The sequence below is a fragment of the Pelobates fuscus genome, chromosome 1, assembly GCF_036172605.1.
Source record: "Pelobates fuscus isolate aPelFus1 chromosome 1, aPelFus1.pri, whole genome shotgun sequence".
NCBI lineage: Eukaryota > Metazoa > Chordata > Amphibia > Anura > Pelobatidae > Pelobates > Pelobates fuscus.
Genome location: NC_086317.1, coordinates 76,232,415 through 76,258,856, shown reverse-complemented (window position 1 = coordinate 76,258,856; position 26,442 = coordinate 76,232,415). Strand labels below are relative to the sequence as shown.

Genomic DNA, 26,442 nt, shown 5'->3' with positions numbered 1-26,442 from the left:
ATCGAGATGCTACCCACAGAGCAAAGAGTTCTCAAGAGCTTGAGACACTCCTGTGCCAGCTGAGCCGTTTGAAGCCCACGAGAACAGATTGAGTCTGTCCAACCCAGACCCCTGTACAATCATGGCGTTTACACCACAACCCTCAACTTCCCGAGATGCCACTTGACTGGCTGTACCCACATCTGTCTTTACACCAAGTTTAATATAGATGCTTTATATTATATTGCTTAATGCGTTTTTTACTTTTTCATTCTTCTATTAGTATGCTGGCTCAAGCTCAACATGTACATCACCTAATCACCACTGCATGCTCCTTATGGTCCATTCCCCCTCCAGGTTCCCATTCAGCCTTCTTGTAATAAAGTGTGATTTTACCACAAGGAGGTGCTTTTTCTCACCCCTTTCAGAGATCTAGGGCACATAGATATGTGCCCAACTTAATCACTAGTAACCACAGGGGAATACTTGATCGTCACCTCTGTACTCTAGTTTGAAGTTATTTCCCCACCCCCCTTTATCATATTACTCTGTCTTTTATGACAATACATATCGAACCAAAAAGAAAACAAAAAAAATCCCTAATTTCACATACTTTTTTTTACTATTGCCGAGTTATCCCAAACGGCACTCTTTATCTTAATGCTCTCATTTTTTTTTGTTATATTTGTGTATAACACCAGTGTGGAATATAACAAATAAAGAATTAAATTTAAAAAAAAAACAATCATTATCCGGAATGATTGAGTGATATGGAGACCCTAATAAACAGCTCAGTAACAAAAGGAAACCTTTTTTGGTTTTTTTTTTTTTAAAGAGGGAATTTGTGGGAGAGTGGCAGTGTTTGCACATACCCCCAAAACTTTTCTCTTACTAGTAGGTGCCCCAATTAGGATTCTGATGCTCAGACTTCTGAGGAATCATTACCTGAAGCAAAAATGGGCAGAAATGATGGGCTGAGAGCGATAAATTGACAATCGCATGTGCCCATTGCCAGCATGACTTGGTATTGCTAGAGCAGAGTGTGATCTTTATCATAGACATAATTCCAGTGGGGGCTAGGAACTCTCATTCAGTGTTAAATCATTTAAAAATGGGTTAAGACTAAATTAAGCAATTGTGCCAAGGGACAAGAGTTCTATAAACCCATGGCAGCATTGTAGCCAACAAAAGATGTTGTTTATGCCAGGCTACACAGAAAATATATTTCCAAACTTTACACATTGTGTTGGTTGAAGTTAAAATACAAAACATTTGTCAATTCTTGTATATATAAAATAAATAAAAAATAGATCCACACAGTACATTGTCCTCAATTTATTGAAGGCTAAAATTTCCAAAGTTCAAGAACCCGTTTATGATTGACAACAATGATTTTTTTTTTTTTGCTTTACCTGCGATTGTTGGTAAAAGGCCATCCCCCAAATTAAGTTTCTTTTTTTTTTTATCCCCATAAAACAATACACAGCAGCTTTTCAACCATCATAAAAGTAGATTGAAGGAGAGCAGTAGTAATCGGGTATCTGCTGTGTCAAAAGAGCCTGCAAAGCAGAGAATTGTACACCAGGCTAAGTTTAACAAACATCACAATCGTTTAAACACAGTCGAAACACAAAAATGTTTACATGTTTTACAATCGGAGCTGTACAGTTTACAAGTGATTGTTAGTAACTTGATTGTAAGCAACACAATACAGGGCTATTTTCCCACAAAATAACGATTTAATGATTACAATTATTAACCAAAATACCGAAGAAAAAGAAACTAAAAAAAAAGCGCAAAAATATAAAAAAAAGTAATTGAAACATTAAAATAAACCAGGTCTCCTATTCTCAAAATAAAGATTTACCCAGAATACTCTGCACCAGGTGGTTAAAATGAGTCCTATGAAATCTATAAATTGTTATACAAATGCTATAAACCTGCAGATTCCCCTGCCCCATAGACTTCTGAATAACAATTCAAATTACAAGGATTTTCAGGATCCTTTAGATTATAAGGTGTTACATTCTTCCGACATATGCAATGGAACCAGTCCACTGTCTCCCTAGAATTATTTCCTTTTGTGCAAATAGAACAGCATAAAAAATAAAAAAAAAAATGAAAAAAAGCCAGTGTGGGGTTAGCCCTCTTAAACATACTGCAGCTCAACGGTAGCAAGTCTATTTTTTAGTTATTTAATTTATTTTAAATATTTTTAAGTTATTTTCTCAAAAAGGATGGAGCAGCCAAAGATTACAGAATTATGCCAAGCTCCAGGAGAGTGCAAATGCTGAAGAACTGCAGAATTCTAGAGTTAAGGCAAGTGATGAAGGACAAATACTGTCTTTACAATCAAAAGTTGCTACGACAAAGACACTACAAAGAAAGAAAGACAATATATTATAAACTACTCTTTGAAGTTCTGTAGGAACCAGCCATCTAGAAAATTTGCCTGATCAATTTTATCCATTGTAATTTTCACTATAGTGGCATTTTTTTTAATAACACTGTGCCTTGGCCAATGGTTAAACAGAAAGGTGGGGGAGGGGATATTGAAAAAGGCTTTAAACACAAAAATGGCACAAAAACTTTGCTTCTTCAAAACAAAGACTGGCCATAAAAGGTGAAGAAGAAATTATGTCCACAGGACAACTAGATATGGCATTTATTCCCCAAAGCATTAGCCTCTTCACTAAAATACTGCTGTGACCATGGCTCTGTTATATGTTCAGGCACTGATAATGTGTGTAGTTTAGAGAGAAATAACAGCAAGTAGACAAACAGAGAATACTTAAATACACATGATTCACAAGCCTCAATCACCATACAGGAAGAAAACAAAAACACAAAGTATATAATACACGAGACTAATAGTGAAAGGAATAGGCGGACGGAAGCATAGGACATTTTACTATGTGTAATCCCCTAGTTTAGAAATCTAGCGTGTGCCACCACAGAACATGATCCTGGTTACTGTTTGCCAAAACGTGCTGTGGAATACTAGGGTCTCAATCCCCTCTGTGTATGGCTTAGTGGAGGGCTGTTTGTTGCACCTTTCGTCTCAGAACACAGTGATGCAACTTGGATCTGGCTTGTTTTCCACATCTCATCAATTATACTCTGTTCGAGATTCCCATAGGAAATGACCTGAGAAAGGTTCAGTCACATCTAAACAGCACACCTGCTGATTTCCTACAATATACAAAGGTAGAACTGGATTTTATTATTATTTTTTTTTTAAATCACACACACAAACACACAAACTTAAATCCTGGTTTTCGGGCAGAGTCAAACCCACTTTTCCTGCTTCTGCTTCGGGACGGAGGTGCCTCAGTGCAGCAAACACAGGTGGTGCAGAGAGAGTTTAGATTGGTGGATCATGAATTAGTTCTTTTGCATTGTTATTTTAACTGCATTTGTACCTCTGCAGCTTATCGTTTCCACCCACTAAAGTCAGGTTAGAAAACTCATTGAGCCTAAATGTTCTAAAAATGGTGTTTTACACTGAAAAATAAAAAGGCAGTGGAGGACTAAGCAGAGTTCTGTGTCTCGGGTGTTTCGTTTGTTGTTGTGCTAGTTTGAGGCTCTTCTTGCTCTTTAGTTTCTTGCACTTTCCCTTCTTGGTTTTCAGCTATTTTTATGGATTCTTGGAGCAGGTGGCGACGTTGAACTTCAGCTCTCAGATGCTCCAGGTCCCTATGACTAAAGAAATTATACTGATAAGCACAGGCAGGAGAAAATATGAACGAGAAGTTTCAGATCAAAACATGAACTCTTCACGGCACTGAGAAAGTGAACCGGGACAACACGAGTATTTGGACTGATTACTAGAGACCTGAGTTCGTACTGAAGCCGGCCCTCCAGATAGACTGACCAACAAATGTAGACAAGCAGAGAAATGCATTATGCTAGGTTAACTAGAAGAGAAGATAGAAACCCTTACTATAGAGAATGGAACACAAACAGTCTTGAATTTTAGGCTTACTAACTTTAGTTCTAATGTGAAGTCTGATTTGGAATAAATATAGACTAGGGTGCGTTCACGTGCTCTAGAGGAAGACCAGCAATTACTGGTTGCCATGCCTGGAAAGGAAACTATGTTCACCAAGGTCAGAACGGGGAAAGGCATTCCACGCATATGGCCAGAACTTTGTGGTCAAGTTCCCAGTATAAGCTACATCTAAGCAGAAGGGTAGAAGATATAGCCAAAGGAGGAGGATAAGGAAAATCGATCTTCTGCCTGTGTAACCCAGGAGCAAACTTGATTATATCTTCAAAGGATACAGTAAATATACAACGATATAAAATAAAAAAAGAGACAAATCATTCACCTGAGTGGGATGAACAGGATTCCATTGATAATGTTAAGTTGATCCAAAACACTAGACATGCTTGGAGCTGTGAACTAAGAAAGCAAGAAAATTAAATGTCATCCACACGGCTTTCTCAATGACTGTCAGAGGTACACGTGCAGCTGAATTCTGAATTCTTTGTAAATGAGAAGCACTGAAAAACTAGAGCGGAATTAATCTTTGCACATGTATTATTGTATATACCTGAGCTAACATCACGCAAGCCTGAAAAACAGGCTAAGGAAAGAGTAGAATAAAGAAAAAGAAGTTCTATATAAAACTTTGGAAGTCACAAAATACAGTCCGTTTTATACCTAAAAATTCAAAAACAGGAAACAAATGTAGGTTCTATTACGCCTTAATTCAATAGTGCAGCAGTGAAGTGTTCTAAATTTGAAAGGTCCTACCGTGTGAGTGCAGACAGGTGGGTTCTCTCTTGCCATTTAAGACACTAGTATGTCTAGTGGGAAACACATTTGCATATGTGCATTCTCTCCCCTCCTCTGCATTTGATGTCTAAATATAATTTTGTATGTGAATAAAGATGTTAATCCGTTTAATGGAGTACGGCCTTTATGTCCCGAATGCAGAACAGGTGCTGGTGATACGACTAGGAGTTAGCCAAGAAATCCCAGCACTAGTTTGACTTGTGCCAAGTGTCCCCTCTGGGGTCATGACTGATAAGCAAGGCAATATATTTGTCACTGTGAGAATTACATTTTGACCAGGGCTTATTCTGCTGGAAAAAGTACTGGGTTAGAAAAAAAAAAAAAAAAAAGAAAGAAAAATGTTGACACACTAGTCAACACTGCTTAGGATCAGGCATAAATATTAGTTAAGTGTATACAGAAATTTAGTATAAATAACATATGGAAACAAAAGGGACACTCCATGCTGGGGTTAACTGGTCTGATACACAATGAAATAAAAATATGGTAAAAAATGTTTTTCACAAGTAAAAATCATATCTGAAATGCCTGAATTTGCTGCAAATTCACATTTGTTGCAGTTTTTCAGTGAGCGCTTTGTGGAGGGGGATGGAGGGGGTGAGACTCGTCATGAAGCCAGTTTAACTATCTATAACAATCCTGAGCTTACACTGTAGGTAGTACTTCATGGGCCTCAGTATGGAGTTGTAGTTAATTGAAACCCAAGTAATGGCATGTATATCAGAACGATTAAAGATATTAATGGAAGCAGAATACACCTCTCAATCTGGTAAAGAAACACTTACCTTTAGAGGCATTATATTGGCATTGGATCCATTCTTATAAATCTCATTCATTGTACGCTGTAAAGCCACGGCCTGTTGTGTCAAGTACTTTAAGTAATCTGAGCTCTCTTTGGTCTTTTCGTGTTGCTCCCCAAGCTAGGTAGAATTAAAAAGAAATGCCATTGATAAAATGATTGTCCTATATAGAGATTAGTTGGCTGGTAAAATATGTGGACTACATCCCCCATAATGCAGAGCAATCCATTTAGCCTATTTGTAATACCAGCATTAAACATTAAGAGGTCTGGCATTCATTTTGGCAATTGGTGCATTATGGCAAAAGTGGACAGGGATGCTTACACGAAATTATGCCCAAATAGGCAAATCAGGGAATTGGGATGTATTCACTGCAAATCAACAGCTCAGAGCTCCATTAGGATGGTTTCAAAACAACAAAAGCTTGCACAACATGAAATGGTAAATATGAAACGGAATAGATGCCATACTGATTGCACTATGTGTATCTAATGGAAAAGGGAGGTTACGGCATACCTGGTTTTTATAGATTGTATACCCTTCTTTCTCGTGTTGTAAGGCAGAGCGGAACTCTCCTTTTGTTTCATACACTCTGGCTACAAGATGATGGCTAAAAAGGAAAATCAAAGCCATTTAACTTCAATACATAGGACGTCCATAATGTCATTGATGCATGAAATGTCACATTGGAAATTACGGTTTACAATATCCTCCAATTCCATAATATTACATTTATCAGTCATAAAATCGGGGAGCTGTTCATTTCAGGCATTTTCATCGTTCATTTTCCAATCTAGAATCAGGGAGAAGTTGAACTCTTCTAACCTCACGTATGGGGTAAGGCCGAGAAGAGGTTGTGTCAGCTCTCCTTGCCAACAGAAAGCATGTAACCCCCACCACTTCATCCCATTAACTGAATGACTTTCAGAGGATTTTACAAACTATATTGGATAGATCCTAGATTTAAAAAAAAAAAAATAACCCTTCTCTCCCCCCCCCCCCAAATCCTTTTCATTCCTCAATAAATGCACCAATGCAAGTGCAGAAAATATATAGAATTAAGCTGAATTCCTAGAAACAGGCCTTTAAATGAAAGCAATCTCACCTGAGTGCTACTTTCAGAGACTTGGATCCATGATATTTGGTGTTTATTGTGAGAGCATTCTCCAGGAATCGGAGGGAGAGGTCATATTCCATTACTCCATGAAGCACTAGTCCAATGTTGCTCTAAGGAGACAAGTAAAAAAGCTAAATTTAATGGGCTGTGATAATCTAAATACCAGAGAGAACAAAGCAACACATATTCCCAAGAATTACACTACAGGCAAACATAGGATACTAAACAGAGCATGAGTTAACATGGCCAGATGGAACATTAAAGATATGGTTATACTAAGAAGTACAGCTGACCTACTGATGGAGCTCAGAACTGTAAACATTTACTATCAAATGTAAAATCAGATACTATGAGATACTTCAATCCTATTTAAAATAATTTGAACATTTGTGTTGATGAAGAACTGTTCGGTAAAGTGTTTAGAAAGATTCCGAAAGAAAAGTAGACAGACACTCTATACCCATTGTGCTCTGCCCTGACTTTTATTCAGCAGGAAGTGTTGGGTTTTTACAACCATGCCCAAACTGCAATGCAGAGTGACTGAAAACGACATTTTTCTAATGGGATTTTGTTTTAGTCTCTCTGCATCATGTAGTAGATATTTTTTTGACTAGATATTTTTGACATAAATATGTAAATATCCAAAAATGCACTTACATCTAACAGAGACATATCTGGGTGTCCCTCTCCATACACCAACAGCAAGAGATACCGTCCCCGGTACAGCAAATTTAATGCGGTGGAAAGTTGGTTGTTTGCAAAACAATATAATGCTAGATTAACCTTAAAAAAACAAAAAAAAAAAACACAAAGAATAATCGATATTAATATCAGGAAAAGATACTTGTCATTGTGAAGTAAAATCCATTTGTATATTTTTTCTTCAATAAGGATTATTACATTTGTTTGCACAGAATCCCATTTTGCGTTTCATCAATTTTAAACATATGCTTTCTTTAAAAGTCCAACTGGAACATGTATATTTTTTGTTTTAATATTTGTGTGGCTGAGAGCATCAATTTTGATGATCGCAGCCAATCAGCATCTCCCAATAGAAGTGCATTGAATCATGCATCTCTATAAAAAAAACCTTTCACACTGTGCAGCACTGACACAGAAAGCACCTCTAGTGGCCATCTAAGGGACAGCAACTAGAGGTATTACTTGCCAGCAGCCTTTTCTCAGTGCCAAGGCTGCAGACACCAGAACCACTAAATAAAGCTATAGTGGTTCTAGTGACTATAGCATCCTTTTAATAATGGTGTTTGACAAAAGGAAACAATTAAAGGACCACTATAGTGCCAGGAAAACATACTCGTTTTCCTGGCTCTAGAGCGTCTCTAGGTCCCCCCACCCCCAGACCCCCTCCCGCCAGGCTCTAGGGGGTGGAAGGGGTTAAAGGAACACTAGTCACCTTAATTACTTTAGCTAAATAAAGCAGTTTTAGTGTATAGATCATTCCCCTGCAATTTCACTGCTCAATTCACTGCCATTTAGGAGTTAAATCACTTTGTTTCTGTTTATGCAGCCCTAGTCACACCTCCCCTGGCTAAGATTGACAGAGCCTGCATGAAAAAAAAAACATTGCGAAAACCCGCACCTCTGTATTCTGTATGCCTCCATCTTGGCTCCCTGTCAGTCAGCATAGAGAATGCATACAGAGATGAGAAAATATTTAACTATACTTACATATTCATGGATGGTGCTGGGATGTTCAACGCTAAGTATCCTCTCACTCATTATTACAGCTTTCTGCTGGTTGATTAAGGCCTAAGAGGGGAAAGATTAAGAAGGAAAATAATGCAATACACTCAAAAGTGATATGATATCTGATAATATTAAATTCTCCTAACTAAAATCATGTTAAAAAAAAAATAATTAAAAATAAAAATTATAATTTGCTGCCGACTACAATTATCTTCTCGCTGTGCTCCTAGCCAATGGTTGGTTTACCTCAGAATAGTCGCCCATGATGTAATTGAGCCGTGCTAGAAGTCGTAGGCAGGCACAAATCTCCACGTGCATGGCACCATAGACATTGTTATACAAATTTAAGGATTCATTGATTAATTCACAACCGTCCTTCAGAAAACCTAACCGGACAAAAAAAAAAAAAAAAAGAAAGAAAGATTACAGACAGCTGTCAGACAGAATTCTTCATGACAAAGAGCACAAACAAGCATGGCAGAAAAGGTCCATAACTGCACTCGCCTACTTTGTGGACCTGTACATTTAAAGAACAGCATTGTATCCTGCATGGATTTACCGACTGACTGCTGGCCAAAGAAAATAGTGCTCACTTATAGCCAAACCAGGATCAGTATTTCAATTTATACTCCCCCTGAGCTTCCTACATTTGGGGCAATTTTCCACCAACATGCCTTCTTTAGGGAAATATCCCCAATAAATTAAAAGGGCGTTTAAAGGGCCATGGCTCACTTTGAGACGGCTATCTCATTCAACAGCTTTTTGGTTTGAATGAGAGTTTCCATACTCTGCAGACTGAGAAAGCTAGTAAACGGGATTTCATTTTTTCCATGTTGACCTGCTTCTGCTTTCTTCTGCTTGGCACACCCACTCCAGGGGAGACACTGATCCAACTAGTTTGCCATACCTAGGAATGCTATAAAAGTGCATTGTTATGCTGGACAAATTCACACATGTGTAGTTGGAAGATCTCTTCATCTTGCAACATCTGATAGGTGGAGAACAGAGGGAGCCTGATCAGTGTGATTCATGCAGAGCAGGCTCCATTGACTGCTTTCTCCTGCTGCTGCACAATGATGCCCTGTAACGGTCGTTATTGGACTGGTCTGAAAGGGAGACGGGTGGGGAGGCTGAAGAGTCATGCCTAACCACGGAATATTACCAAGTGTAGAAATATTACATACAGTTTGCTTTTTTTGTTTTAATATTGGTTTAAAAGAGTTTGTGTGCTGGTTTAAAAACAAAAAAAACAAAAACAAAAAAGTCAAGTGATGCAAGCGTCTTTAACTTGAAATAAGAGAGAAACTGAAAATGCTCTAGTCACCGTGTCTCGTGTATCCCAAAATTTATTCAATATTTCAGGAAGTGAAAGCTAAAGTGAGGACTGGCATAGGACACACTCACCTTGCTGTACTTTAGCCTGCCCACTCTGGAAGAAATGGAACGCATCCGTTGCTTTGGGGTTGACATGTTTCACCACTGGGAATATGTTTAATATATCCTCTTCGGTGAAAGTCGGCTTATGTTTGCTGTCAAAATTATACTCCTTCAGCAGAATCTGAGGGGTAAAGAAAACAAAACAGTTACAAGGCTACACAAACACTGTGTAGAATGGTACGCTGTCACAGGGAATGCAGTCAAAGCAAAGAATTCAGGAAGGGGGAGGGGGAGGGGGAGGGGGGGGAGAAGGCATATCCAGCTTATAAAATAAATTGGCCTGTTTTTATTATTGAGATTTTCGAAAATATCATAAACCATTCAAATTACCATACCAGATATAGAGATAACCATGCTAAATAAAAAACAGGAAATAGGTACTGTCAAAATATAGCATTTGGACCTTAAGTAAACGTCTGACACGGCAGTCCACTAGAATAAGACACAATGACAGTCATTCCATCTATCCTTTCAACATGTGCTACAGAATTTGTGATAACCACTAATAATACTACATTTACCAGGTGCCATGAAGTAGCTCATGTTTCTCCTGTCACATTCAATCCTATTGATATCTATTGACATTTGATATTTAATACCTGATATTTAAAGCCAGCCATGAACTTGGTTTACATTTTTCTGGAAAATGGTTTTGTAGATTCCTGTGCTTTCTGATGACAACAAAATCTCACTTCATTTTCCAATGGGATTTCAAGGGACACTCTAGACACCATAACAATTCCATCTAACTGATTTGGTTATGGTGCCTGGTGCTTCCTCCTCCATTAAATCATTCAGTGCTAAACGTTTTTAGCTGTTTAACACTGAATGCGATTCCAGGGCTGGCCATCTCCTCCACTAAAGGTATGGCTAAGGCAGAGATTACACACTTTTCTTCTGGTCATACCAATTCGTACCAGCAATAAGCACTAAAAGCGGTAAGCCACTCACACCAACCCACTGTTGCTTAGGCCAATGTCTCCTGAAAAGTACAATCAGCACAGAGTAGAGGAGTTGCTGGGAAAACTCTCTTAATACAAAATGGAAGGAAAGGCGCTGGGGGACTTCTCACACTATAACCACTTCAATGGCATGAAACAATTACAGTACCTACAGTGTTCTAAGAATAAAACCCCTTGTCCAAAGATATTTTCAATTTCAAACTAAAAAAGTCAAAAATATGTATTTCTTTTCAAATAACTTAAAAATGTATAGGATGTAATATGAGAGTTTATACAGGCTGCAGGCGGATTTTACCCAAGTAATATTTCTTATCTGCATTCTAATCAACACATTTATTTTTAAAACGAGAATTATTTTGCACAATGCAGTAAACTTTGTTAAAGTACAGAGGAATCTCCTGTTTTATTTCTCCAATAACAATATATCTTATTTACACACATGAAAACATTATCAGATTATTAAAATGACACCCTATAAATGCTGTTCCTTTTTCTCCGAGAAACAGCAATGTTTGTATTATTCAGATAACATGCCATTAGTGCAGACTGTCAGCCACTAGGGGCAATTCCTCCTTAAGATCTTTGAACACTGATTGTCTTGCCGTTTGGCATCATTACCAATAGCAAGATTGCACTAAGCATGCCAAACGCATCTGACATTTAAGTGTTAGATTCAATGTTTCTCTAAGAGGAACGTGGATTGGTAGAGATTGCTGCACATGCACTGTACGTCATGTTTATCAAAGATGATCTCTGGGTGGGGGTGGGGGAGGGGGAGAAGGAGCTTACAGGAAAATATTGGCCAATGGCTGGGTTAAAAATAAATGTTATGCTTTTTTTTCTTTTAAGAGGGGAGCCCATAAATTAAATCAAAGGACACATTAAAAATACGCATAGTTGGCAATATTTTTTTTTGGTTGTGAGTACTAAATAAGTTTTGATAGTATTGCATTGGATCATTGCCAACTTTCTCCTGTTCAGAAAAGAGAGAAGGTTTGTGCACTCGAAAGATGTGGGGCCCAATAAAATGCACGGGTCAACTAGACATCAAAACAATTTACAATCGAGCAACACAAAAAGGTTCATAGAAGATAACGGAAGAGCCATTGTAAGACTTGGATATTGCTTATAATAAAGTTGCAGAGGTTACCTAGCAATAAACTGGCTGCTTATTTTTGTTGTACGAACGTTACATTTGTTTTAGAAGATTCACACAAGCATTTCATTTACCTGAATTCCAACTTTGACACATATTTCTCTCAGAAGACTGATTTTCTGGATGTTATAGTTCTCCACTGCTTGGTCTACATTTTCACTGAAAAAGGAAATCCATTCAATATCATTAATCTGGTAACAAACCATGTGATCTCAGCCTATGCTTTTAAACCCTGCCTGACAGAATGCAGAAATTAAATATCTCACAAAACCCATAGAGGTCAGGTAACCCTAAGGGGACAACATCCAAAGGAATCCATTCTTTGCAACCTACACTTTGTACAGGCAGCCTGCAGCCAAACATTCTATGATTGACAGTGTTTGAGTAACCCGTGGCATCTACAACCGGTCTAAAATAAAGGTAACACAAGACTGTTAAAAAATGGCTAGTTACCATTCCAGAGTGAAATCATAGTAGGCTTTAGCTTCTGAGCAGATGCTTTTCCACAGCTCCTGAGGAGTGACGCTTGCCCATGCGGTGTTATCAACACTGCTGAGATTTCGGTTCTTGCGTTTCTTATTCTTTTTCTTGGACACCAGCTCATCAGTGGGCAAGTGAGCAACAGAATTAGGGAAGGAGCTGAGGAAGCAATTCAGGAAGTGGCTGATGGCAGCAGATAATCCGGACAACTCCACACCCTGTGAATAGATGAAAGTCAAAATTACATCAGAAAGCTGCCTCGAGGAGTTGGGTGTAACCAGAACACGAGATTGGATACATGTGAACTGGAAATTACAGTTAAACATGATTGAGTACATTCTTGCTTAGCAGCATGCGCTCCATTCAGCTTTAAGTACAATAACCGGATGTTTGGCAAATTATACATTTTTGTATTACAGTTATTGAAAGATGTTAACATTAATGAGGATTATAAAAACACTTGGGGTTCCATAGATTGAAGAACAAATCATTCAAAAAAATGTTCTTACCTGAAGGTAGGTCTTAAATATGTGCTTTGCAGAACGGGTAATCACTTCACTTACTAAAATTCTCTGAAGGGGAAAAAAAAACCAAAAAACTAATATTAAACTTGTTCCGAATTTAAAACAACGTTAGTACAAATGACAAAGCTTCAGTACAGCCCAGAAGAGAAAAACTCATTGTTAATTTCTACACTGGCCAGAAACCTGGCTTGCAATATGCACTCATATAAACAGCACCTCCATGGCAGAACAGGCACTTCTTAAACAATAGAGAAACAGATGTACTAGTTGGTGAAAACCCACTTAGACCATTGGTCAAATAGTCTTTATTATAACAATATGCACACCACAACCCGTGCTTAAAAGATTACTCCAAGCATTATGACCGCTTCAGTGATTTGAGTTGCTCATGGTGCCTGGAGTCTGTATGTGTAGCGTTTCACGGTGAAATCCTGTCGCACCAGCAGAAACACACTGTTGCACAATAATATTACAGCACTATACAATGAGTCAGAGAGGCAGTGTAGATTTTTTGCAAGATGGAGTAATTTTACTTAATTTTGAGATCAAGAGTATTTATGCACAGGTCAAGTTACTGCAAGTTAAAGGGACGCTATAGTCACCAGAACAACTACAGCTTATTGAATTTGTTCTGATGAGTAGAATCATTACCTTCAGGCTTTTTGCTGTAAACACTGTCTTTTCAGAGAAAATGCAGTGTTTACATTACAGCCTAGTGATAACTTCACTGGCCACTCCTCAGATAGCTGTTAGAGATCCTTCCTGGGTCATGGCTGCCTAAAATGCATCCAACATTCAGTGTCTCCTCCCTCTGCATGCAGACACTGAACTTTACTTAGAGATTCATTGATTCAATCTTTCTGAGGCAAACAGCATGCAGATCCACAGCTTCAGACTTGAATACAGTAAGATTTTGTTATATTTATGGAGGCATGAGGGCCTAGATGGTGGTTTTAACACTATAGGGTCTGGAATACAGGTTTGTGTTCCTGACCCAATAGTGATCCTTTAAGTTCTGTTTTAAGTCAATAAGGATTTCTAATTTGGGCTGCTTTGCCAACAGAAAATGATTATGGGATTTTTTTGGATTGTGAATGTGTTGGATAAAACATACTAATTTCTAACCAAAGTTCAGAAAAAAAAAAGTTATGGATCAAATACCAGAGCTGAATAGTGACCAAGGTCCACTTATTGTATAAATACTGGATTAGGAAATGTCCATATTCAGATTTAAGCTGTAGGGGAGAACAAGATTTAACATTTCTATCCCTTAATGAAATGAACCAAGAGTTTAAAACATGGATTACTCACATGTACGTGATCTATCTGGGGTGGGATGGGAAACTTATTGACAATATCAATGACTTTTCCCAAATATCGCATGTTGATTCCTCGCTGGTGCATTGCATCGGTCATAGTGGCCCCATCCATGGGAACAATATTGTGTTCAAGACAATCTTTAATCTGTGAGGAATGAACAACGTTATTTCAAATCACCATGAAGCCAGATAATATTTTACTCCTTAGTATTACCATGTAGTTAATGCTCACTTCCCCCACCTCCAAGCACTTTCTGCCTGAACTCAATTCTTTTGATTCATAAATACAGAAGCAAATTAAATAAAGTATAATTAAGACAAGTTTTTCACTCCATCTAATCCTTAACATGTCTATATTGTTTTGTATGTAATTATAAATAAGCAAGAACTATATTATCTTTAGATATCTTTAAGGAAACTAGGCAGTTTTAAATTAAGCGATAATATGTAACAATAAATTAAAATTTACCAACATATAAAACGTACATCATGCTGTCACAGTAAAGCTTTGTCACTTCGCTTATGACCATCTGATCTTTCAGCAGCAGATAGAATAAAATGTTATCTCACATTGCACTCAGCCAGAGGCTCCCCAGTGTGAAACAAAGGAAAAGAGGCACAATTACAAGATCGGGGAGCTTTCAACTCACCAAACCTGGTATCTGACAGGTTAGCACAAAAGCAGCCGCGTCCTTTAATAATAGCTTCTGAACCTGCACCTCTGCCTGAATTGACTCAGGAAAACGCACGCCTGTTAAATGAGAATAAGATGGAAAAGGTCAGTATGCAATGTGCAGTAAAAAATCAATATTCCTTGTGATAAAAAACAGCGTGACACCAGTATGTCCCTGAAACTGCGGGAAGGACCTCTGTAAAAAATACCAGCTCTTCACATAGTCAGCAGTAGAGAATGAATCCCAGTTGCAGAAACAGGAATACCAAACATTCTGGATTGCTTAGTAAATGGCAAATGCCAAATGTACAGGATAAATATTGAGATCTGAAAACATTGGTACATTTGTACATATAGTGCCTGATACAATGTGAAAAGGGCCTTAGGCCCAAGGTGGTAAACAATGAGTGACCTTATACTGCCCTTGCATATCACAGAGCCTTTGTGACTGAATGACTACTGCTTCTAATGAACAGAATGTGGACACTAGCTAAAAATCAATCCATTAGATGATAACCATCATCTGATACGGGAATGTGCAGATCAACGTGTCGGCTTTTAGTTTGTCCATGAACATGTCTTTCTCCCCCCCCCCCCCCCCCTTTTATTAAAATGCCCTTGGCGCAGAAATAGACACTGTGTTTTCATAAAAAGGAAGTGCAGGTTTGCAGAGATAAAATGTAATGATTAGTAATGTGTTCTTGTAAACAGTGCCAGTGATTTAAAAAGCCCAGTCCGTACCTGGTGAGAAGATATCAGGGTTGAATCGAATGTCGAAGGATGTGTCACTGATGGAACAAACTGACTCACAAGCTTTCCGGATCACCTCTCTACTTTTTGCATCCACTGAATATACAAATAAAAACAGTCAGAACATCTGGTAATGGAACCTGTAATGGTCACTGAAATTCCTAAAATGTGCGTTTGTAATCATAATTCTGTCGATATCCACATTTTAAAGCAGAATGGTAAAAACAGCCACTTACGAGAAAAGCAGGCTGCTGGCCATCTCAAGAAGGTTTTTCAGAATAGCTTGGGTCAGGATTAAAGGGACATTATAGTTACCAACAACTTTAGCCGAATTAAGCAGTTTTGGTATATAGATTATGTGCCTGTAGTCTCCCTGCTCAATTATCTGCCATTTAGGAGTTAAATCACTTTGTCTATACAGTCCTAGTCACACTGCCTTTCTTAAAAGTAACTTTGATGTTCTAGATTCCATTACTGCACAGATATCCTATCTCCTGATTTGTTAATAGCCTCCTAGACCCTGCAGGAGTCTGTGTGTGATTAAAGTTTAATTTACAGAGCAGGAAATAAACACATCTAAAGCCAATTAAAGTCTGATTGAAAATGAATCTTTTTTTTATTGCAGACTGTGAAAGTCAGAGTCAGGGGAGATGTGGTTAGGAGTTCATAAAGATAAACATAAAATGGGAGAGAATTGAGCAGGTACATGATCAATACACTCAAACTACATCAAAATCCATGGCACATGCACTGGGGGGTGAATTTCTAATTGCAAATGAAAAGTGGAAATTTTGTACTCTGGGTTTGCCTTTAAAAACCTTTTATAGAAGATCAATTCAACGGATTGTAACATTTAAAATATACAGAAATATAGAGATGACTGCTTTATGTATAGATTACTTATTAAAACAAGCACTTGTATCACAGATTGTGCATCTCACTTTCATAACATATGAAAACATTTAAAAATAAAATCCACAAAGTGTGCCAATTATAACCAAATACCCGTTTCATTATGGGCCTCAATGCTTTCCTCCAGCTCTCTGAGCTTGGCCTCTGTATCGTCAATGCTCTCTGGATTGTCTTCTGATTTGGCAGCTTCTGCCTGCTCGTCCTTATTACTAGCTTCCGATGGCGAGCTTCCATTTTCCAAAGCACCTGCGTTCTCCTGTACGGAAGGTTTCTGTTGCATCAGCTGCATGGCAGCCATCTTCATGAACAGGAGGTATCTGGGAATAAAAAACAAACCAAAAAAATGGATTAAGTGACAGCTGCACATCAATTTTTGCTGACTTTATCAAAGTGAAATTAATGTATTTTTGCCCAGTGATACAATGGATTCAATTTGTCACTTTTTCCACCAGAAAAGTGTTTCGTTTAATTTCTCTTTTTCTACTGCTCTAAATTTGGTCTTTTTTTGAAATGGATATTTTAGGGAAAAATGGCAGAACATAGGTAGTGCAACACTTTTTAGTGCACGTTAAACCTAATTTAATAAATACGATCAGATTAAAGACCCCAAAATAACTCCCCATTTTGTGTATTTTAATTCTAGTAAAAGGTACATCTTGTGTAAAATAAGAGCAACACTAATCATGTTAAGAATCACTATCAGATATGCACAATGTACAGCATGCTAGAACTTACGGACAACAGCAAGCGACAAACTGTTCAACTAGTTTATAACAATTTTTGTATAAAAAGATTCTTATGAAGTTCTCACCGTTAGAAAAACAACCTCACTTCATATCTATCTGCACAATCTTCAACATATTTTGAAGAAACATTCCAAACCACCAAGGCAGTTCAGCTTACTTAAGTGTTTTGGGAGTTAACAGAGTGTCCTCTGTTCAGAAAAATGTAGATATCAAAAGATTTCTGGCTTGCACCCAGTATGCCCTTCCTCGCTCACCCACCATGGGAAATTGCACAAAGTGTAAGGGCTTCTCATAGAGAAGCATTGGTTTCCAGGAGACCGTCAGTATAAAAAGGTAACATGAACCTAGCCTCCCAACAGCTGCAGTGATGGACCTTCTTGCCACTAGATTAGAGATCAACCAACTCTTGTGGGAGAAGCAGAGTGGAGGAACCAGCCTCTAAAATAGAAGTTCGTTTTTTTCCCAAACTGGGAGTTCCTACTGAATTTTCAATGATGAAACCCTGAACTTGGCAGGCTTAGTACATGGAGCCTGGAGTCTCTTAGAGCAGAGGTATTGCGGTCCTCATTTATACAGCCTGTAGACCTACATTTGCCTCCTATTACTTAATAAACACTGCCTTTTATGTTTATTATGTGAATGTGGAAAGCAAAGGTTTGCCATGATACTGTTCAAGCACAATCATCAAAACCTTCAGATGCGACATAAAATCACCATCCCACTTTAAAAGATGCAGCTACCATGGAAACACTGGCCTAGATTACATAGAGTTCATTAAGACTATATATTAAGTAAGAACATTAACGCAAAAATGAAGTTAAGTGTACACAGCCAAAAACCAAGAAAGGAAAAAAAAAAAAAATTGGTGAGGAAGAATTTGTTCCTTTTTTTATTTTTATTTTTTAACAGAGCATAAACCCTTTGAATATGTACATTATATGAAAAAAAGAAATTCTAGAAAATGTGCAAAGGTTGCAGAAAAAGTAGAAAAAAAATTGACCATGAACACCATAGATATCAGCAGGAAACTACCCAGCACTTTGGTAAAACAGGTGTCATGATAAGCAGCAATTAATGCAAAAGAAAGGATACGGTCTATGGTAGAACAGATGGCCTTGTAGTTTCACAATGAAAAGCTACATGTTGGTTATTACCATTGATTAAACAGAATATTCTAACCAAAACAAAAGGTACCCTATTGCAGGTGCAGAAAGACAAATCATTGCCAGATATCCCACATTGATTTGTTCTGACACCCTTACATCAGATGCAACGCACATTTGAGAAGCATTGGCACAAGTAAATATCTCCAGTGCAAACTTGCTAGGTAAATAGTAAGGATTTCACCTGTAACAGGGAAAGCTATGCAAACAGGAACAGACATGTGTTGTGATTGTGCTATTCAGACACACATACACAGATATTACATATTGCCATCTGCTCACCACTTACACATGGTTTACACAGACTGCTGCTTTAAAGTAGCTCATGTAGCAGAAAACAGTGTAGAGCAGGGGTGTCCAAAAGGTAGATCCCCAGATGTTTTAAAAACTACAGCTTTATGATGCTTCGCCATTCTAAAAGCATTCCAAAAGTATGAAAAGCATCAAGGGAGTTGTAGTTTAACACTCCATGCCTACTTCAAACACTTCAAGGCAGTCACTATTCTTCTACATGGTAATCACATTCAAATTAATTGTGTACGGAGCATAAAAGATTCTGTAACAATTTACTCTTAAAAAAAATAAAATATATGCTTGCCACATCATGTGTATGGGGAAAACACAACAGTTCCCTGTAGTATATCTATGGTTAGTGTAATTCAGGATACAATGTATATAGTTTTACCTGTGTTCTACAAACGCATCCACCAGTTCCTGGCGTAGACAACACAGTTTGTGCCTGTGCTCCTTAGGAAACCCAATTTTCTTACAATCCTCTGGCATTTCTTCTCCTTCAATAGGGAGGAAATTGAGGTCTGGAGGGAAAGTCCGTAGAAGGTCCAAGATATAATGGCGTCCATCATTGCCAATTATACCCTTGCATTCAACCGAAGAGCACAGTTCCACTTCCTCATCCTTATCATTCAGGACCTTGTGTTTCTGGATCTTGAGTGGCCGACTGGTCTTCTCCAAAAGCTCCAAATACTTTGGATGCGAGACAACAGTCTTGCCAAAGTCAATAGAACCATATATAACACTCTGTTCCTGTTCTCGCTCCAATATTCCAGGGATTATAGATTGTGCAGTTACCCTGTAACCTCTGTAATCCACTACCACTGTCCCAAGTGTGTACAGCCCCTCAATATCCACAGCATTGTATGTCCGTACCCCATTAAGGTCATTTGTGGGAGACACATAGGCAGCGCTATCACCACCAAAATCTTTGTAGTGATCCCGGACATCAAAACCCAAGCTGAAGAAGATATTATTCCATATAAACATCTGCATTTTTGTCTCCTCGCTTGGATTTATGGCCATGACATTGCCATCAATTACTGCCATGGCTCCTCTCGTAGCTGCTGCAGCAAAGTCACTGTGTACCTAGGGGAGGGGGCGGGGGGGGGGGGGAAGTCACATGACACCTTTTAGATTAAATTGAATTTTTAAACCGTGATGTGCACGGTGAATAAAATAAAATGATCATAGCACAGAGATATAGGTTTTAGAGCTGTTCCCACTTACATGGTTATTTAGTAAACTTTCAAAAGTAAAATTTAGGCCAATCTGGAAACATGATAGCGGACTTGGAGAATAGTTCCAGTGCGATTTTGGCCTCAAATTCCGTTTTAGTTCTCATTTTGATGAATAACTCAGAGTGAACTATTTTTGCTTAATACTAAATCATCTTCACTAAAACTAAAGCCAACAACATATGCATAGCTGCAATAGCTATGCCGATTTCTATGCAATTTGCCATGGCATTTGTGGCGTATGTCAAAGAGGACTACTACGTAATTTGAGAACAGTTCAACACAAACACCATTGAGTTTATCCACAGCTTTACAATCATTAGTTCTGAGACATCAGCAACAACAATATGGAGCAGGGATACGCAATCTTTGGCTCTCCAGATGTTGGACTACACCTCCCAGAATCCTCTTACAGCCATGTGGACAAAGCATCATGGGAGATGAAGTCCATCAGCTGGAACACCAAAGGTTGCCTACCACTCTTATAGAGCACAGCCTGCATAGTCATCCATTATGTCACCATTAGCAGGATCCACCACACACAGGTATACTACCAAAATGAAAATTCAATACAATTAAATTACTGATTAAACTTTTTTTTTGGGTGGGACAATTCATAAGAGAGCATCTGGTGCAATCGGCAGAAGCAATCCATTGTTTCCTATGCAAATGTTGTACTTTGCCCCAGATCTACGCCTATAAAAATAGGGTATTCCGTGTAATACCTTAAAAATAGCTCTTTCACGCAGGAGTCTTTCTGGCAGGTTTTTGCGTGGCAATTCTCTTGTGGTCTGCAGTTCTTCATTCCAGTCTCTGGTCTGAAATAATCACATATAATAATCATTTTATTTTTTTTGTTGAAACAAAATGTAATGCAATGCTTTTCAATCCCATCCCAAAAGCTGGCGAATACAACCAGTGAATCGTTAAGCTATGCAGGCAAATACATTACTCAAAAATTCTGCAGGATCCCTGCAAAGATAAAGATGAATTATAGCTTACTTCAGGCTTTTGTTCTGCAACTGTAAGCATGACTGCTTACCATTTGACCAATGCCAAATAGAATGTGGCTGATTATTGTTGATCAACCGTGTAATATCTCAGCTAGCGCAAGCCTTTGACACATCTGCTGTTGTGCGCTACATCCTCTATAATGCCCAGCCTGTCTCCTACACAAGTATAAAAAATGCTTGAACAATTGGTACCTGTCCTGGGATGTGCTCTTCATAACCAAGACGAGATGTGTAGGCATCCTCCGCTCTGACGCAGTCCATCACATGTTCAACTAAGGGTGCAGTCCAGCTGTATAACTGGAATGGGGTGGCAATCCGTTCAAAAGGATGTCTCTGAACTCTAGAACAATGCATCACACCACATGGTCACAAATTACTTAAACTTGTACACAAGAGGGGATATTTCTTACTGGAGAGCAAAGTGCCCAACAAAAGCTTCTTATAAAGAATGCCCAGGATTTTATTTTAACATCTACTTAGCTCTGTTTGCGTTTAATCTCTGGTCATAGGACTTTTATGCATTTTCGGAATACAATAGAGAAGCTAAAAACGTGCTATTGCTTGGAAGTAGACTTACTTTTAAAAGCAACCATTTTAATTAAAAATAAATTAACAGACACAAACAAAAACACTACGCGAGTAGGGCTGCATTAAATTCATTTTGTAGCTTTCAATAAACTGAGAGTGTACCTAATTATTTCATTTCTCCATTGATTACTACCATAAACCATGTAAAACACATAGTATTCTTCCTGGTTAATCATGTTTTAAGAGCAATCCTTTTATCAACCCCCCCCCCCTCCCCCCCAAAAAAAACAAACAACAACACTGCTACTACTACACATGAGAGAGTGTGTGTGTATATATATATACCCATGTTCTTGTATATAATAAATATATATACACATACATACATATACACACAATAGACATTGAAAGGGTCATTGCCCGGAGAAAGAAAAAAAAAAAAAAGAAAAAGAAAAAACCACCACACAGGAATGGATTTGTTATAAATCAAAATTCAAGCAAAAAATAAATAAATTATACTGTATATAATTTTATTTATTTTTTTAAACATAACTACAAAAAAACAAAACAAACTGACAGAAATAACCCTGTACTGCGACATAGCAGCTAATTACAAGGACTCCAACAGGGTTTTAAAATCCTATAAAAACAGCCTTTCATTATAAAATTAGTTAACAAATTATAATGTGAAATTTGGAGAAACAAAAACTGTTTATAGGACATAGTGATGAGCTAATAAACAGATTGCTTTCATGGCTCTAATAAACCAATGCTATAGAATTTAAACATGGGCGTATGACCATTATATGGTCTGAGTCATGGTGGAGTTATTACCGTATATACTCTAGTATAAGCAGAGTTTTTCAGGACATTTTTTGTGCTTATACTCGAGTCACTGTCTGTATTGTGGCAATTTACATTGCCATAATACAGACTGGGGGGCTGTGGGGGCTGGCAGGAAGCACTTACCTCTCCTGCAGCTCCTGTCAGCTCCCTTCTCCTCCGCGCCGGTCCGTTCAGCACCTCTGTCAGCTCCCAATGCCGCGGGGTCATAGTGCGGCTCTCGCGAGACTTACAGTGTGAGCTGACAGAAGAGCTGCACGGACCGGCGCGGAGGAGGAGGGAGCTGACAGGAGCTGCAGGAGAGGTAAGTGCTCTCTGCCAGCCCCCCTTCCCCCCCCCACTGAACTGCCAATGCCACTGGACCACCAGGGAGTGAGAGACCCCCTCCCTGCCATGTATCAAGCAGGGAGGGGGGGACTAAAAAAATAAAAATAAAATAATAATTAAAAAATAATAATAATAAAAAAATGAATATAACAGAAAAAATATTACATTTATAATAATTAAAAAATAATAATAAAAATGCCCACCCCCAACCAAGGCTCTGCATCACACTCTACATCACACACACACTGCACTCATTATATACACACACACACAGTAAATAAATATTCAATTAATATAATTTTTTTAGGATCTAATTTTATTTAGAAATTTACCAGTAGCTGCTGCATTTCCCACCCTAGTCTTATACTCGAGTCAATAAGTTTTCCCAGTTTTTGGGGGTAAAATTAGGGGCCTCGGCTTATACTCAAGTATATACGGTAACTTCTAAGGCAAACTCTCTCTGAAACAATTCTATGCTAATTGATAACACAGGATCCTGTTCTTTAAAGCAGGTGTAGCACAGACGTGATGATGCAAACCTGTAGGCTCTTCTACCCATGTAGAATTCCTTGCAAACTCTTATATGTGAAGTAGACAACTTCATTACAGTAAAGGAGCGTTAGTGTACATTAGTGTACTAATACTCTGATAGCGTACGATTACACAAATTTACAGAAAGTAAAAAAAATAACTCTTAACATCAGTCACTAAAGAGGTATTCTTGCAAATTACTGAAGTTAGAATTAATATTGCAGACTGGAAAAAAGGGACCTCCTTACACAGTGAGAAGAGCACACGCTGCATTCAGGAAATCACGCCATTTTTAAAATTGTAAAAGGACATTTGATAAACTTTGACAAGATCTACTAAGTTTTGCATGTTTGAAATTAAATGGAAGGACACTACAAGGCTGAAAAGTGAGAGTGACCGTGAAACACTGGGTGTCAAGGACAATGTTCCTATCTGAAGAGGGACGTATCATCCTGACTATCATGTGCCCAGATGACAGGCTGCCTATGTGTCGAGCAATGCGGTTTATAAAAGTAAATGAGAAAAAACTATTTCCATAACAAATGCTCTACGAGCAAAATAAAGTGAAGGTTTTGACATCAGAATGAACGCACGGGCAAACAAATCATAAAATTTCCAAAAACAGCATTAATGCTAAATCATTACATAGAAAGTAGAATTGCTAGCTTCTTACAGAAACCCCACATCTTCCCCAGATGTGATTTCCTGCTAAATATACAGCACTGCGGAATATGTTGGCACTATATAATTTACTATAATATTTCAGCAGATAATTAAATATCAGGTTTAAGGCAGGTTAGAGTCTGCATCTAGTTTTAATTCTTTCTATAAAAGCAGTGCGCACATTAAAGGAACAGTCCACTGAATTTAACCTTTTCTTTAACATTTTAGTAGATATAACCCCAAAGACACCTGCTGGGGAATACACCAGAGGCTTGCACAAGCGACTTTGTGATGTTTCTACTGGGCTACAGTGCAGCTTATTGAGAAGGGGGGAGGCAAGCTTGCTCTAGCACAACAAAAGAAATCACCCCCAGTTGTCTGACAGCTGGGGACGCTTATTGGCGAGTTTTTATTAAAGGGCTGAATTTTCTTGAAAATCAGCACTTTAATCAACGGTTACAAATACTGCAGACTCCAAGCAGCAGAAGTGCTTTATGTGCACCTTTAATTCTTGATATCACGTGGGTTCTAAATATACACATAAAAAGGAGCCATTCCTAGACAAAGCAGTTCTAGACTTGATGCAGCATATTTATTCCCACCCTCCAATTAAATAACGCCCAGAACCTTAGTCATCAATCCTGCCTCCCCAACATGAAACATTTCTTTCACTTTCCCCAGTGACACAGCAGGTCACCCCTTACATTTTGCCACTTCAATAATAACCCATTATTTCCGTGGGAAAAGCATCTTCATTATATTTGGGACGGAAAAGAACTAGAATGATAACAGCTGTGCCATTCTAAAGAAATCACTTCCTTATCTTGTGAATGCTCATCCCTACCCAATTCCGCTCAATAAAACTCTTATGTAGATGCATCCAGGTGTTGGAAAGAATGTGTTGATGCATAAAAGCAACAACAATTGAGGATTAAGGTTTAAAGTGACAACTGCCTGGAATTCAAGCTGGATTTCAAATGTGAGGCTAATATAGCCAAATAGAAAACAGTAGAGGTTTATGAGCAATTGACAATGAAATCTGGTTTTACCTTTTCTTCTGTAGGGCAGCAAAATTCTTCTTGAATGTAGGGCTGACCTGATTCAGCAGTTCCACCAGGGAGTGGCTGAGGAAGCTGGGATTGGCTGGTTTAGGATTAAAGCTGTAAGCAGTAGATCTGGAAAAACAAAATGGGAACAGGGCCGTCCAGTCAAGCACTCCACATTTAATTGGCTTGGTGAAGTTTAATACATTGCCCACAATGAGAGAAAATTAAAACAAATTAATTTGCCACGAAAAGGGCAGGGCAGAAAACACAAAATAATTAAACAGGGATAATGTTTCAATGCTACATCGTGCAACAAATAATACAGCCGACTTTCAGCATGAGAAGCCATCCTAAATTTAGCCCTATGCTAAATTGGAAAGTTGTGTTTGGTCGGATATAAAATGGATTAATAAACATGACTGGCTGGGAGATGCCAATCTTTGATTCTCCTGCAGCTACTGGATTCCAAGTGTCACGATGCACACCCATTACTCATGGGAGAGTTGGAACAAAAACGTCTAGAGATCTCCCCTGATGGTTTGCCAGCTTTATTACAGTAAGACCATTATAGGAGATTTAGTCCAAAACATCTGGAGTGCCAAAAAGGTCACTTACTTAGCGTAATCAGAAAATATTGTCTTGATTTGCAAGCCAAGCGCTCCGAGTTTTTACAACACACATACAATGATATGAAATTTAAAATAACACAAATACTTTAACATGTTTGGTTGGGTTTGGGCCGGGTAATACATGTGCTTCACTTCTGGTGGCTCCATTCCGTTCTCACATTCTTATATTATTTATTTTGGAGATTATGTTTGAGGCTATATTTTTCATGCCGCTAATGTCATATTTACTTTTTGCTCTTCCTGTTCTAGAAAGGCGTATCAAAACAAACAAACTTTAACAACATCTTGAGGACGTGTAAAGCAGGAACATCACAACTAATACATTAAAATTGACCGGAGACTTTCGGTCCTCTAAACAACCTGCAAAAAGCACACAAACAAGAGCCAATTCCCCGACTATGTGCATTAGAGGCAAAAGGGAGAATGGTGGTGTATTAAGCTTGCTATACGTTCACATTGTTATGGACATTATCAAATATTGTAGGTTTTTAGAATGAAAAGTTGTATTTCTTAAACGGTGTACTTTGTCTTTAAGAGATGTAGCAAACAAGTTGTTAGAAACATTGATTCTCGTACAAATGCCATCTCGTTCTAGGTTAGTGTGACATCAAGGGGGGGGGGAGGAGGGAAGGAAAGCCCACCTAAAAGGATTTAGTCCAAACCGATTAGGATGTATAGCTTATGACAATAGACTGATTTAGTGGTCCCCATGTGAAATGACCAAGTCAAGGCTTTGTCATTTAATGGTCAAGTTGAGATAGATTAGGTTTGTTTTTCTATTTTCCTAAACATGACCCGAGTGAAAAT

At 38.2% G+C, this 26,442-nt stretch overlaps 1 protein-coding gene across 3 annotated transcripts in view; it reads right to left on the bottom strand.

Moving 5' to 3' along the window:
• Positions 1-1,299: 1,299 nt before the first annotated feature.
• CLUH (clustered mitochondria homolog) overlaps positions 1,300-26,442 on the bottom strand; it is a 58,431-nt gene continuing 33,288 nt past the window's right edge. For all 3 annotated transcript variants that reach the window (XM_063449788.1, XM_063449780.1, XM_063449797.1), the window contains exons 7-26: positions 25,010-25,135; positions 21,261-21,408; positions 20,781-20,873; positions 19,212-19,906; positions 16,711-16,934; positions 15,697-15,801; positions 14,933-15,033; positions 14,275-14,427; positions 12,949-13,011; positions 12,413-12,657; positions 12,034-12,118; positions 9,809-9,962; positions 8,651-8,790; positions 8,387-8,467; positions 7,355-7,480; positions 6,686-6,807; positions 6,097-6,190; positions 5,566-5,700; positions 4,311-4,384; positions 1,300-3,681 (exon numbers count right to left, since the gene is read on the bottom strand). In XM_063449788.1, the coding sequence (XP_063305858.1) occupies positions 3,510-3,681; positions 4,311-4,384; positions 5,566-5,700; positions 6,097-6,190; positions 6,686-6,807; positions 7,355-7,480; positions 8,387-8,467; positions 8,651-8,790; positions 9,809-9,962; positions 12,034-12,118; positions 12,413-12,657; positions 12,949-13,011; positions 14,275-14,427; positions 14,933-15,033; positions 15,697-15,801; positions 16,711-16,934; positions 19,212-19,906; positions 20,781-20,873; positions 21,261-21,408; positions 25,010-25,135 (3,136 nt within the window). In that variant the 3' untranslated portion in view covers positions 1,300-3,509. The remainder of the gene's footprint in view (positions 3,682-4,310; positions 4,385-5,565; positions 5,701-6,096; positions 6,191-6,685; positions 6,808-7,354; positions 7,481-8,386; positions 8,468-8,650; positions 8,791-9,808; positions 9,963-12,033; positions 12,119-12,412; positions 12,658-12,948; positions 13,012-14,274; positions 14,428-14,932; positions 15,034-15,696; positions 15,802-16,710; positions 16,935-19,211; positions 19,907-20,780; positions 20,874-21,260; positions 21,409-25,009; positions 25,136-26,442) is intronic.